The sequence below is a fragment of the Fistularia commersonii genome, chromosome 18 (genome assembly GCF_037954325.1).
Source record: "Fistularia commersonii isolate RoL2024-O1a breed Wild chromosome 18, RoL_Fcom_v1.0, whole genome shotgun sequence".
Classification (NCBI taxonomy): domain Eukaryota; kingdom Metazoa; phylum Chordata; class Actinopteri; order Syngnathiformes; family Fistulariidae; genus Fistularia; species Fistularia commersonii.
In genome coordinates this window covers 2,650,674-2,664,957 of record NC_141301.1, presented here as the reverse complement: position 1 = coordinate 2,664,957, position 14,284 = coordinate 2,650,674, and the positions used below count along the sequence as shown (strand labels likewise).

At 50.4% G+C, this 14,284-nt stretch overlaps 1 protein-coding gene across 1 annotated transcript; it reads left to right on the top strand.

The window, feature by feature from the left end:
* Positions 1 to 1,010: 1,010 nt before the first annotated feature.
* On the top strand, positions 1,011 to 12,951 carry prcp (prolylcarboxypeptidase (angiotensinase C)). The gene is made up of 9 exons (XM_086164105.1): positions 1,011 to 1,348; positions 5,447 to 5,587; positions 5,671 to 5,772; positions 5,857 to 6,038; positions 6,840 to 6,997; positions 8,646 to 8,818; positions 11,204 to 11,371; positions 11,458 to 11,645; positions 12,686 to 12,951. The coding sequence occupies exons 1-9, from the start codon at positions 1,193 to 1,195 to the stop codon at positions 12,909 to 12,911; spliced, it is 1,494 nt and encodes a 497-aa protein (XP_086020231.1). The 5' UTR covers positions 1,011 to 1,192; the 3' UTR covers positions 12,912 to 12,951.
* Positions 12,952 to 14,284: the final 1,333 nt, after the last annotated feature.

Sequence of the window (14,284 nt, the reverse complement as noted above, 5' to 3'; positions counted from 1 at the left end):
GCACATTGAAAAAAATAATCTTGATTCAGAGGCAGCTGCTAAAACTACTGTAAAAGCAGCGTAATGGGATTTTAAAAATAAAAATTCAAAATTAAAAAAAATTTAAATACCCTTCTTTTATTGCACTTTGGTTGTGTGTCGCCCAGATGGCCCTTATGAACAAACGGAGAACAGAACCAAGATTTTGTCAATTCTTCCTGAAATCTTGTTGTCATGGCAACTGGACTTGAATTTCTTAACTTGAAGACATTTCCCTCCTCATCCAAGAGGTTTCTTTCGTTCTTTCCTCAGAACTCGAAATTCAACTCCAGTTGCCGCAACAGTTCCTCAGAAGTGAAGGAGCCTCTCAGATGAGGGGGGAAACGTCTTCAAGTGAAGAAATTCAAGTCCAGTTGCCACGACAACAAGATTTCAGCAAGAGGGGCCACTTCAAAATGCAGCCTTTGGGGGGCGGGGGGGGGGGGGGGGATATTGCACCCCGGGCCCAGGCGTCGTTAACTCCGGCCCTGCTGAGCGCCTCAAAATTCAAATTTGAAATTCAGCTTAATGGTCAATTTCTCCGCATGTACTGGACATACAGAGGAATGGAGAAAACGTGAGTCACGAATGTTAGGGTTTATGTTGATGCTTGTTTTCTGTGTGATTTTGGGGTTACTGGGAACTATGTGTGTGTGGTTTGGGGGTGCAAGGAATTCGGAGGTTTTTTTTTATCTGGAATTGAGCGGGAACAGTTAGTTACATTGCAGACTCGTGTGGGGCTATGGCTCATTAAGCAGACGTTTTACAATATATAATAGTAATGAAATTAGCAAATGAACGATGAGGTATGAAGTATAAGTGCACGCAGACTGATATTTGTCGGCGTGAAAGAGTAGCAGCAGTGTCGTTCAGCGCTCCCTTCGGTAAAAAAAAAAAAACAAACTACATTTCCCATCATCCCTTGCGCGCTGTATTTACACACGTGACCGCCCGCTAGCTAGCAAGCTAGCTAACTAGCTAGCTACGGAGCGGAGCCGAAGTTCGGAGGAACTTCCGGTTCGGAACGGGACGGCCGGGATCTGGGTCAGGAGGCGACCCGGGGCGGAAGCTCCCTACCTCCGCTCTGATTCGCTACCGAGGGGAAGAAGAAGTTCAGCTTCCGTTCTGCCTCTTCTTCTTCTTCTTCTTCTTCCTTGGTGGAGATCATGTGGCGATGAAGGCACGGGACGGCATCGGAGCTGTGCTCGCCCTGTGCCTGGGCTGCCTGCGCGCGGTGGCCGTCAGGCCGCAGCTCCTCGGCGGTCACGCGTGGTGTGCTTCCGCCGCCGACACCCACGTCCACTATGACACGCACTATTTCGACCAGAAGGTGAGTTCCAAGTTGTTTTAGTTATTTTTTTTTAAATTTTGTTTACTTCTCCAAACTTCATTTACAGCCCTGCCTGCAAGTTTTTTTTTTTTAAACACCTCTCTTCTTCTTTCAATATTCATTATTTTAAAGTGTTAATTTCTCCTCCCGATCAACACGTTTACCTTTTCATCTGAGTCGTGTTTCACTTCCTTTTATTATGTTTACTTCTCCAAACCTCATTTTTCAACCCCCCTCTCCCTGCGAGTTTGTTTATTTTTATTTAAAATACCTCATTTTTTTTAAAATTAATACTCATTATTTTAAAGTGTTAATTTCTCCTCCCGATCAACACATTTGTCTTTTCATCTGAGTTGTGTTTCACTTCCTACTATTATGTTTGCTTCTCCAAACCTATTTTTTCAACCCCCCCCCGCGAGAGTTTGTTTATTTTTTTTCAATATACCTCCATTTTTTTTAATTAATACTCATTATTTTAAAGTGTTCATTTCTCCTCCCGATCAACATGTTTACCTTTTCATCTGAGTCGTGTTTCACTTCCTTTTATTATGTTTACTTCTCCAAACCTCATTTTCAACCCCCCTCTCCCTGCGAGAGTTTGTTTATTTTTATTTAAAATACCTCTATTTTTTTTTTATTAATACTCATTATTTTAAAGTGTTAATTTCAACACATTTGACTTTTTATCTCAGTCATATTACACTTCCTGCATCACAAAAGGTTTCACTTTCGACTAGTGTTTGTTGTCAAATGAAAAAGAATTTATGTCTAAAATGAAACAAAGTCAAATAAAAAGAAGCAAAATAAAGTGAAATAAAATGGAAAAGTAAACGAAAGCCGCCTCGACTATGTGATCTCCCTGAAAACAGTGCGGAAAAAAAGAGTTTTCCTAAAAAAAAAACCCATCTAAAATAAGACATTCTTCTTTTATTTAGACAGCCTTTCTTAACGGTCGGCTTTTATTAAAGTCAAAGGAGTCGAATCCATTTCTTTTCTTTTTATTTCGCCGTTTTGAACAGAAACCGTATCACCGTCTATCGATAAATCCCGTTGTATTCCAATATCACACCCGTATAATTGTGTTTACACATCCACGCCGATGCAAATCAATAAATAAATTCAGAAATGATTTAAAAGAAACAGCAGAGTCTGTTTTTTTTTTTTTCCTTTCAACTAGAAAACGAATGAGCATTCAGTTGTTTCTCCTGAATAAAACTGTATTTACCCCTTTATTAACCTCCCGGATGACTAATCATGTCTGCAGCGATTGCTCTCGGGCCCTCGCGGCGCTTCGTGTTTGCAGACAATGCGGCTGTTTCCTGTAGTAGAAGGGAAAAGCAGCACAATTGGCTCGGTTCCTGCCGGCGGGGCCGGGACTTGCCCTTTTGGCTCGGGGCCTAAAAGGCCCCCAGGGGCCCACTGAGCGCTTCACCTCCGAAGAAGAGGGGAAGGGAAGTGGGGCGGTTTATCGTCACGCCGGAGGGTCGAATTGCACGCCATCGCGATGTAAAGCAACACAGCGAAATGAAACCTGAATCATGGATCCGCGTGATTTGGTTCACGTGTCATGTGACCGCGGTCGGACGTTTTGCGGCTTTTTCACGCGACAGCAAAACACAACACTTGAGCGTAAATGAGAGATAAAATGTTTAAAACTCCCAGACCGAGGATGAATCGACGCTATTAGAAGAGAAGCAATCAATCAATTACGGAAGTGATTAGCCGATTCATCTAGCGGGACGCCGAACACTCAGGACGGATCGGCGTTCCCGTTTTCTGGATTCCCGTCTCAAATTGTAACAAATCGAAAGGCTGATTGGTTTCAAGGAATCCTTCACGGCGCTTAATGACGACGTAACGGGGGGATCGATGAACCGACTCATCTTGAAACCGAAATGACGGTTCTGCTCCCACTTCTACCTCTGATAGATTGTTACAAAATCGGCGCGCGGTAACAACACATCAACCCACGCGCTTACGAGAGTAGAAATGATAACACAAGGGGGAAACGGCGGCGGGGGGGGGGACGCGACTCTGCAAGAAAACAAAACGGTCGATAAAAATAGCGACTGGTGATTGGCTGGGAGGGGGGACAATGGGCCCCACCTGGCCCACCCACAGCATCCTTCCTAATCAGTGACAGGGAGGATAAAGACCACTTCCTCCCTCCTGACACCCATTGTCTCGTCTGTTTGCCTCGTTCTCTTCGGGTTTTCGGGGCACCGGTTGAGGCGAGGGGGGGCAAATCAACAGGACGTGGTTTGGAGGCCGAAGCCCCTTTTTCTCCCCTCGCCGTTTTGCAGCCTCCGCTTCAGGCGGCTCCCTGTCATATCGAGGAAATCCTCTCGACCACCCCCTTCGCTCTGATTCACCCATCCACCTCTGCACACACACACACACACACACAATTAGCTTTTCTCCTGCATGCACTTTAGTGGCTCTGCCGCCCGGGGGGCTGTGGCGTGTTGGATGGGGACGCAACGGACGCCGCCTTCTTTTTCTGGTGGGTAGTTCAAGTACCGGCCCGGCGGATGCGCGACTTGTGCTTTGAATTTCAATGGAAAAACAAAAAGAGAGACAAAAAAAAAAAAAGTTGCTTCCTGGTGTCGGCCACACGGCGGCGCTGTTTGTCAAGGCGAGTAGCCGGTTATGAAACCGGCGTGCGCTCCGAGTGGGCGAGAAGCGGCACGGACGCGGCCTCTTTCCTCCGCGGCGTTCTCGCGTGAAATCTGAGAATTTTCTGACCCCCGCCAGCGATATATTTTACACGAGGAAACACCGCGGCCGTTATCTGAGCCGCTCAGGTGGCTCTGACTTCTGGGTGACCGGCGGCCATGATGCTCTCTTCGCCGCCAAACAGCCGGCGCTGTCCTCCGGAGGGTCTCACGGTCCCCCCCCCTCCTTCCTCGCAGTTAAAGCCGCTGCCAAGCGCTGGCGGATTCAAGGGCTTGAATGAGCACATTGAGGGCCCCCCTGAATCTCTCTTCTGTCGCTGGCTCATAAAATCGCCGCCTCTTTTGTTTTCCGGCGAGGAGAGGGGGAGGAAAGAGAGAGGGGGGAAGAAAAAAATTAAAACATTCCGACGCTGGAGGTTGGAACCGGTTCAGGGTCCCCGACGGGCCGGGCTGCGACGCCGAGTCTCCTCGGCGGGGCCGTCTACGCCGTCGTGTCGCTGTTTTGTCCGCGTCTTTTGTTAAAACGGTGTTTCGGAAAGGTGCTCCGGGGGCCCCGACGAAAAGGGCCTCGCTCGGCCCCCGAGCCGAGGCGACGAGCCCCGAGCTGGCTCGGGATTCCATCGTGCTAATTGGGGCTAATTTCCCCAAAAGCCAAACTCGGGGCCGTCATTTCATGCCGCCGTCGGCTCTTGGGTCACGGTGCACAGCACACACACCAAACCTCTGAAGAAACACACTCTATGGGAGTACCTTTCCAGGGTCTAGAACAATTTTGGTGCGCCCGGACAGCAGAGGAACCAGGTACCCTGGAACCATCAACGTAGGCGGGGACTTTTCGCGATTTTACAGGAACCCATTTGGCGTTGCCGACCGGTCGATCTCAAAATAAGCCACGTCCATCACCGGACACTTCCTCCGGATTGCAGAGCGACCAAGAGGGGTTTCCAGAGCTCACGGGGGAACATTTTGGTCGCAATAAGTCCAATGGTTAACGGTGTTCTTCACACAGTGAAGCAGTGCAGGGAGAAGATATAAACACTTCGGCCCATCTGACGGTCCGTTGTTATTATTCCCTCCACGCACTCGGCTCTCCATGTTTTCCGTGTCGTCTTTGTCCTCTTCGGCGCTTTGCTTTTGAGCGTGACGCAGATGTTTGCGTCACACTGGTCCCCACCGAAGCTCTTTTGAAATCGACTCTAAAAGGAGGAAGCTAGTTCCTGGAGTGGAATTCCTGCCGGACAGTTCTTAGAACTTGTCCGTCGGAAAAGCAGCTTATAACACAATCAATAATTCAGCGTGGACTGAGAGTGAGATCGGTTTTGATCAAAAATACTGATTTTCGGCTCATTTTAAATGTGATTCTTCTGCTTCATCCGAACGTTTGTCTCTTGACTCTGTTTTTTTTTTTTGCAACCTCCCTCAGATCGATCATTTCGGCTTCCTGGAGGACGGCACCTTCAAGCAGCGCTACCTTGTGTCCGACGAACACTGGCGGCCGGACGGGGGCCCCATTTTGTTTTACACCGGCAATGAAGGCGACATCACCTGGTTCTGCAACAACACCGTAACCAACCTTCCGCTCCGGCTAACGACATTACTGACGTAATCCGCATGTCATCTAAACCACCGGTTGTTTTTTCCCTTCAGGGCTTCATGTGGGAGGCTGCGGAGGAGCTGGCCGCCATGTTGGTTTTCGCAGAACACCGTTACTACGGCGAGTCCCTGCCGTTTGGACCGGACTCTTACAGCGTAAGTTCTCTGTTTGAGTCAGTTAACCAACCGGTCTTGGACGATACTCGATTCTTGTGGTTGAGCCGTATCATTTGTTTTCAGGACAGCAAACACCTGAACTACCTGACGGCGGAGCAGGCCTTGGCCGATTTCGCGGTGCTGATCCGGCACCTGAAGAGGACGCGGCCAGGAGCTCAGAGCAGCCCCGTCATCGCCGTCGGCGGCTCATACGGAGGGATGCTAGCCGCCTGGTTCAGGATGAAGTACCCCCACGTCGTTGTTGGGTAGTTGTCCTTTGGATCCGCCGAGTTGTACTTCCTGTCCTTGCATGGATACCCTTGGGGATACATGATGGAAGTACCGAAAGTACAAAAACATGTATTGAATGCAATACTTGCTCAATGCATAACAAGACCAAGTTTGGTCAAGATAGTGTTTTTCTGTATTTATTTTTCAGCTACAAGGGAGTGCAGAACTGTTCGACCGGTATATAACGGCAAAAGCGCAGTTAGCAAAAGTTGCTAACTAGCTTAGCTTGCAAATACAACTGTCAGGCGTCCTCGCCTGCAGTTTAATGTCATTTTCCCTTCTGTTTTGCGGCGCGTGAGCCGATCTGTATCCATGTTACAACTTCTACAAAATTAGCTTGACAGGCTATCTTCATTGAGGTTGATAGGCAGGTTAGCACAGTCGTTAGACATTTGGGGAAGACGGGATGTACCGTCACCTCCTTTCCATCCGACCCAAACCTCCGGTGTCGGTGCTTGTGTTTATCCAGTAGTTTGTTTTGCCCGTTTTTATTTTTTTGATTCGCGCAACAGTTAGCGCTCCTGTTATCTCTCGTCTGGTTGGCAGTTTATCTCATCTCCCGATCGCCGGTTCCCTTCGGCTGAACACGTTAATGAGTCTTCAGATCACGAGCCGCCGAGCGAGGAGACGCCGCTCCCTCGCTGACGGACGGAGATCCGCTCCCGTCGGGTCTTTGAATCAGAAACACCTCGATACGGCGAACGTATCGCACCGAAACGACCCCCGCAAAGACGGAGAAGATGCTAGCCGCAACTTTATCCCCTCTCACCTCCCAGAGCTCTGGCGTCCTCTGCTCCCATTTGGCAGTTCACCGACATGGTGCCGTGTGGGGACTTCTACCGGGTGGTCACGCAAGACTTCGCCAAGAGCGGCATCAACTGCGACGCGAACATCAGGAGGTCATGGATCGCCATCAACAACGTCTCCTCCACCGGTGAGTCGAAAAGTCCAGGATGGAGGGACGGATCACGAGCGTACAACTATGAGGATGAGTGAGGCAAAAACTCAACTTCAGTCCACGTCTGGAAAAAGTGCTTTTGTTGGATGTTCCCAGATGGTCCGGCCCCCTCTGATGCGCGACCCCCTCTCCTCCCCCGACACACTCACACACACACACCGGTAGTCTTGAGTCTTGAAACGGGCCCATCGAGCTGCCTCCCCCTGAGTCGTCTGCGAGACGCCGCGGGTTCCAACTGCACTTGAATGGGTCGTTTTTCCCCAACGGAAGCCAATTCAGCCGCGGACGGGAGGATGGGCACAGTTGCAGGGTTGCGGGGTGGAGGTGTGTGTGTGTGTGTGTGTGTGTGGGGGGGCTATATTCTAAACTTTGTACGCTCTTTACCATCAAAACAGGAAGTTTGAGCGTCAGAATCAGAAATGCATTTTTATGCGTCTGCTCTCTGAGGAAGGCGATGTCGCGACACCCGAGCGAAGCTAAAGCCCGACCTCGAAATTCATCCGCCCGTTCCGTCGCCGATCGTTACGGTGACCTCGGAGAAAGCGGCGAGAAGTAAAAAGCTGTTTTTTTTTTTTTTATCGCGCATATTTCCTTTCTTCAAAGAAGAAAAGAAGGGGGGGGGGGGAATGAATGCGGCACTTTTAAGATAAGATGGTGCCTTCGCTCGCTGAAACGCGGGGATCGATTAGATGGTTTCCCGGCGCAACACACTCCGCCGCGTCCCACAGGAACCCGGCAGGTGTCTTATCAGAACCTGCTGCTTTATTGCCGGTCTGTTCTTTCAGCTGCTTAGAAGACCGAATTGACTGAAACTGCAGCCGAAAGAAAACAAGTCCGACCGTTGCCTTTTTTTTTTATTTTCTAGGAGCAAAAGAAGAAGTTATCTAGAAGCTGTATTTCCTTGTCCGGGTCCAAATGATTTTCGGGGATTCTTTGTCCAGATTCTTTGCAACTGATAGAAAGTTTTGTCTTTCACCCATATCTGATGTCGCGTTATTCATTTTTAGCTTTCGGCAGTATCTTAACCTTTTTAGCATGAATATAGCCGCTAACTGTCCAGCTAGCTTTTGCAACTAAATGAATCCATTCATCCATATTTCTGATGATGCCAAAAAGTCAGACTACAGCTTGAAGGTTTCGCAACTTGTCTGCAGAAGACCATTAAAGATGGAGACGCTGCTCGACAAATCAGAAAAATAACGTGACAAATTGACTGGTTGAAGGATTTTGCATCATGCGGAGAAACACGTCAAGTGTTCAGAAATTAGCCAAACACTTTTACATGTAAACATCACGTTATCGTCGGCGAAATATACGAGAAATCCCACGTCATCAACATGCTTTTTTTCCCCAGTAAAACTGACTTATTTCTCCAGGTGGCGACCTTATTATTATCAAATTACAAAATTAATTTAAGTCTTTTATCCTCATTAAATAATAAGTCGCTTCTCGAAGGGTAGTTGGTTATTTGTCGTCAAATAAAAACATTATCCTCATAATTTGGAGTATTTTTGTTGTTACAACTGAATCCTCCTGTTATTAGTAAACAACGTAGTTTTTAACAGCGAATATTAATAAATGCCACTCCCTGACATTTTGTGGTGTCTGATGTTTTGAATAAAAGCGTCTGGTCTTCAGTGGCTGTCGGACGAATTCCGCCTGTGCAGCCCGTTGAAGAGCAGGAACGACGTCTGGGGCTTCAAGAGCTGGTTGCAGGAGACCTGGGTGAACCTGGCCATGGTGGACTACCCCTACCCGGCCAACTTCCTCCAGCCGCTACCTAGCTGGCCCATCCAGGTACCACCTCAACACACACACACACACACACACACACACACACACACACGCACACACACAACGCACGCAAGACTTCGCCTCCCGCAGCGATCAGAGCAAATAGAAAGAATACGTGAATCTGTTTAAACTTCCGGTTGATTTACTGTCAAAGGCTGCTAATTGCAACTCCGGCTCCTTCTGTCCCTAATTGAGCGGAGTCTCCGCGGCCCCCCGTCGCCCCCCCCCAGCTTTTGTTTACAGCGGCTGTCGATTAACGTCATCAATATTCATAAGGATCCAGTGTGTGTCGGATTTAAGGTATTCTCCGGATGAGTGGCTACGGGACGGCCGCCATTCTCCCCCCGCACCCTTTCATTAGCACGCTCCGCTGGATCCCGGAGGCGGAGAAACCGCGGCGAGCACCAACACGAACCCTGCCAGAAACTGTAATGGAATAATAATGCTAAACGGTCCAAACTTAGTTCGTGCTTTCGACACCTTGAGCTTTTGGATCCGGTTCACCCGTCCACCCACACCGACGGCGGCAGAGCCGCCATGCAAGGCGCTCATCGGACCGCCGGCGGCAACCGTGGGGTTCGGTGTCTTGCCAAAGGACACTTTGGCATGCGGGCGGGAGCAGACGGCAATCGGAAAGCTAATCCCCCGCCATACCAGCTGATCCACGGCCGCCTCAAAAGGAACTTTTATTGCTCGAGAAGAGTAGAAGGGTTTTTAGGATCATCTCGTGGTGAGAAACCGTGATGGAACCATTAGCTTCAGGTGTTGGGTACTCCAGAAGCTTGTTGGGGCTTAACCCTTGTGTTGTCTTGCGGGTCAAAAGTGACCCACTACCATGTTAAACTGTAGAAAAAAACACCTTAACCTATTTTTTTCCAACTTGAAATTCTATGACTTTTCCTAAAGAGGCCCCATAGTTAGAGAAAGTGATACTTCTTTTTTGTTTATGTTTCCATATGAGCTGTACACCACTAGGGTACAAAGATTGTCTTATGGGTCATTTTTGACCCATAAGACAAGGGGACTAAACACAATGTTAAGATCGCACCAGAGTTAATGTTAGCTTTCTACTGTTCTTTGCGCTCGCTTGGCTTGCACATGATTAGCCAAACGCGGCAACCTGATCAGAAAGTGGGCGGTATGCTCGAGCGCGACTAGCAAAAGGAGCGTCTACCACGCCGCCTCTTTCCCAGAGTGTCCGTTATCACCAGCTCCTCCATGTTTGCGAGCATCTGAAAAGGGAACCCGGTAGTGAACTCTGAACTCTGCGCCGCCCTCTGGAGAACGTATTATTACTGAACAACCACGGTGTCGCGTGGGAAGTACCTGGGCGGTGACGTTTGAAAAGGAAACACCTGCTTACGTACGAACCGTTAGCCTCAATAGAGCTTACCAAGAAACACCGTCGGCCAGTGGTTCTCCCCCTTAGCTCCCCCTTCGCTTATCCCCTTCTTTCCCCCATCAGCAGAGTTTTTTTTTCAAACCACCCAGAGTAAATCCAAGCTGGGGGATGAAATAAACACTAAATGGTCATTTTTTTTTTCTTTTTTTTTTTTTTTTGGCCCCTCTCGCCCGCTAATGTATGCGACCCCTATGGGTGGTTTAAGCGGTTTAGGCAGTGGGTGCAAAAGAGGGGCTTTTTCTTAATGACAAAGCTAATGTGATTATCCGAGTGAGTGTGAGAACGGGGTATTGAGGGCTCAGGAGGGGGAAATCTGTTGGCAGAGATGAATGTATGAACCTAATCCCGCCTGAAAAGTAAGGAGAAGATGCTTTAGAGCAATTGCGGTGTTTTTTTTTTTTTCCACGGTATAAATCTTTAGTTGGACATGCCTGTGGCCCTCCTCATCCATCGGCCACCAACTCCTCCCCGGCCCGCGGACAAAAGCCCAAGCAAAAGACTGGTGCCGCTCCCCTCCAACCCCCTCAGAGGAAGAAAAAAAAACAACCCAAAACAACTAGAAAGCCGGGGGGGGATTTCTTTGCCTGACAAAGAGCGGTGCAACAACTCCAGCGCCGTCGCCAACGCCATAACACACAAAAGCCCCGGCTCAAATATTGACCGACGACACTATCAACTCCAGAGGAATCGGGCCGCGAATAATAATTAAAAAAAAAAAAAAAAAAGAAAAAAGAAATAGAAACGCTAGGCCCCTCTCGGATGAGGGGGGTGGGGGGGGCGGCTCCACCTCCCTTTCCGTCTCGTGCCAAGATCAGAGCAGTAAATTGAACTCCACTCCGGGAGGAATTTCAAATGCAAATCAGGCGCCGCCGCTTTTTTAATGTAGAAAAAACAACACACTTTACAGGAAAGACTTGTAAACACCCGTCCGATCGTTCTCCTCCTCCTTCCTCCCGACCCCTCCCCCCCCCCCCGCGTCCTCCAAGGAGGTGTGCAAATACCTGGCCTTCGACGCCGGCGTGCCGGACGGCGAGTTGCTGCGCGGCGTGGCGCAGGCGGCCAGGGTTTACTACAACTACACCGGGGCGTCCGCCTGCCTCAACACCTCCCAGACGGCGACCGGTAGCCTGGGTTTCCTCGGCTGGACCTACCAGGTGAGGCCGGGAGGTTCGGGCGGGGGCTGGCGCACCGCCGCTCCCCACGTCCGGGCGCACTGACCCTGAAGGTTCCCGTCTTCCAGGCGTGCACGGAGATGGTGATGCCCATGTGCACGGACGGCGTGCGGGACATGTTCGAGCCGGAGGAGTGGAACCCGCAGGCGTACTCCGACGAGTGCGGCGCCCTGTTCGGTGTCCGGCCGCGGGACGGCTGGGCCGGGACTGTCTTCGGGGGGAGGGACATCTCCTCCCATAGCAACATTATCTTCAGGTGAACATCACCAGACTAGATCAGAGGCTGGTTCTTCTGACTCCTACTTGCCCTTCTGGCTCTTCTTGCTTTTTGTCCTTGCTCTTTCTGCTTGTCTACCTAGTTCCTTCCACTTGCTCTTCTGGCTTATCCCGATTGTCCTCCTGGCTCCTCCCGATTGTCCTCCTGGCTCCTCCCACTTGTCCTTCTAGAGCTTCTCGCTTGTTGTCCTGGCTCTTTCTGCTTGTCTACCTTGTTCCTTCCACTTGCCCTTCTGGCTCATTCTCAAAAGTCCTCCCGGTTCCTCCTTCTTGTCCTCCTGGTTCCCTCCGATTGTCCTCCAGGTTCCTCCCGATTGTCCTCCCGGTTCCTCCTACTTGTTCTCCTGGCTCTTCTTGCTTATTGTCCTGGCTCCTTTACTTGTATACCTTGTTCCCTCTACTTGTCCTCCCGGTTCCTTCAGATTGTCCTCCCGGCTCCTCCTACTTGTCCGTCTAGGTCTTCTTGCTTGTTGTCCTCCTTCTGCTTGTCCACCTTGTTCCTCCCATTTGTCCTCCTGGCTTATCCTGATTGTCCTCCTGGCTCATTTTTCTTGTCCTCTCAGTTCCTCACAATTGTCCTCCTGGTTCCTCCTTCTTGTCCTCCTGGCTCTTCTTGCTTGTTGTCCTTGTTCCTTTACTTGTATAGCTTGTTCCTTCTACTTGTCTGGTTGTTCTTCCTGTGCCTACGGGTTCCTCCTGCTTGTTCTTGTACTTCCACTTGCTTCTCCTCCGTGTTCCTTCTACTTGTCGTCCTGGTTCCTCCTACTTGTCCTCCCGGTTCCTCACAATTGTTGTCCCGGCTCCTCCCATTTGTCCTTCTGGTTCCTTCTGCTTTTCCACCTGGTTCCTTCTATTTGCCCTCCAAGTTCCTTCTTGTTCCCCTTGCTTGTCCTCCTTGCTTCCTCCTGATTGTTCCTCTTGGTTCCTCTCGCGTGTCCTGCTGGCATGTCTCGTTCTTCTGGTTTCCTTCTGGTTCCCCCTGTTTTTGTCCTTCATCTATTTCTATTTGTGGATTGGCAGTAACGGGGGTCTGGACCCGTGGTCCTCGGGGGGCGTGACCTCCAACATCTCCGAGTCCCTGGTCTCCATCATGATCCCCAACGGGGCCCACCACCTGGACCTCCGCTTCAGCAACAAGCAGGACCCCCCCTCGGTCCGAGCCGCCCGTGCGCTGGAGCTGAAGTACTTCGGCGAGTGGATCCGACGTGCGTCGAAAGCGCCCGGTCGTCATGGCAACAAGCTTTAAATCATTTCGACTAATAAATCACTTTCAGGGGTTTCGATCACTTTTGACGCCGGAGTTTTCTCCTTCGTACGACTCCCGCCCCGGTTCGAACGTCCGAGTGCTTCCCCCAGCTCAGGCGGCCACGCCAAATACGCAGAAGGCCATCCGTCACCACGGCGACGCCGATGTTTAATTCCGGTCGATGTCGGCCGCCGGCGAAATTATATTATCCCCCGGATCTCCAGGGTTGTCTTTGAGCCTCGTCGGGGATCCGGCCGTGTCAAACGCAGTCTTTGTCCTCGCCCCCGACCAGCGGGAGGCAACTCGAGAGAGAGAGAGAGCGGCAGAGCGAGCTTTAATAAAACTCCAATCGGAGGAGGCCAATAAAGCCGGCTGTGGGAGGTTATCGCGGCTACGCCCGCTGACCTCAACCTCCGCAGGGCTTCCGTCAGTGTTCCCCGTCAGAACTCTGAAGTCGGGGCGGCGAGGCGGTCGATGGACTCCGACGACCCCCGCTAGGAATATTATTAATATGACCCCGGGGGGCTTTTGTTGTTAGCATGCCCGTGCTAGCGCCGGCTAGCTAACGTCTGACACTCGGACGTCACCCCCGAACACATCGCCGGTGAAATCCCGCGACGCTTGAACTCGTCTAGAAACAAAAAAAACAAACCCGAGAGAAATTTAAACTTTTTGAAGACACATTTCTCCAACCCCAATCGCCGTTTTGTGGCAGGTTTGACTTGAATCTCAGGACTTTCCCCGCCACCACGGGGAAGAAACATGGCTGAACGCGGGAGGGAGGGCGGAGGGTTCCCGGCCACCAACTGCCCTCCTTAAAACTTTTTCTCAGGACTCGGTGGGGTCATTAATTTCATCGGGCTCCTTTAAGCCGCTGACACCGGCCATCAATCAGAGGTGTTATTAGTATTCGCTCGACCCCCGGACCCCGAGTGTGTCCCCGCGCTGACGGGGGGACCACACACTCGTAGGAAGAGATTACGCTTCCACGTCGCCCCTCGTCCCCCCCCCTCGTTCTCCCTCGGGGGACGCTGAATGAGTACATTTTCCCCGGGGCGGAGGGCGTGGCGGCCATGTTTGACAATTTCTCAACAATATGGAGAGGTGTATTTAACAACCGCCGGGGGCTGTGGGAAAAATCAGCGTCGGGGTTTATTAATGATTTCCTACGAATTAAAATCCCCGAAATCGCACCGACAACACAAGAACAAACCCCGTAAAGCCGCCGTGAAAGGGGAAAAAAAAAAACAAAAATAATTGGTTTTTTTTTTTGTATTATTTTGCTTTTCAAGGCTCGCCGCGCCGCCGCTTCCCTCCCTCCCGCCCCCGCGCAACAATGAAAACTTGTTTCCGGGATTTTCGCTTGGAGTCCC

What these genes read in the sequence shown, in the direction of transcription:
- prcp (XM_086164105.1), top strand. Translation starts at nt 1,193, where the DNA reads ATGAAGGCACGGGACGGCATCGGAGCTGTGCTCGCCCTGTGCCTGGGC. An exon ending in CGCACTATTTCGACCAGAAG is followed by an intron (nt 1,349 to 5,446) that starts GTGAGTTCCAAG and finishes AACCTCCCTCAG; the next exon opens with ATCGATCATTTCGGCTTCCT. An exon ending in TTGGACCGGACTCTTACAGC is followed by an intron (nt 5,773 to 5,856) that starts GTAAGTTCTCTG and finishes ATTTGTTTTCAG; the next exon opens with GACAGCAAACACCTGAACTA.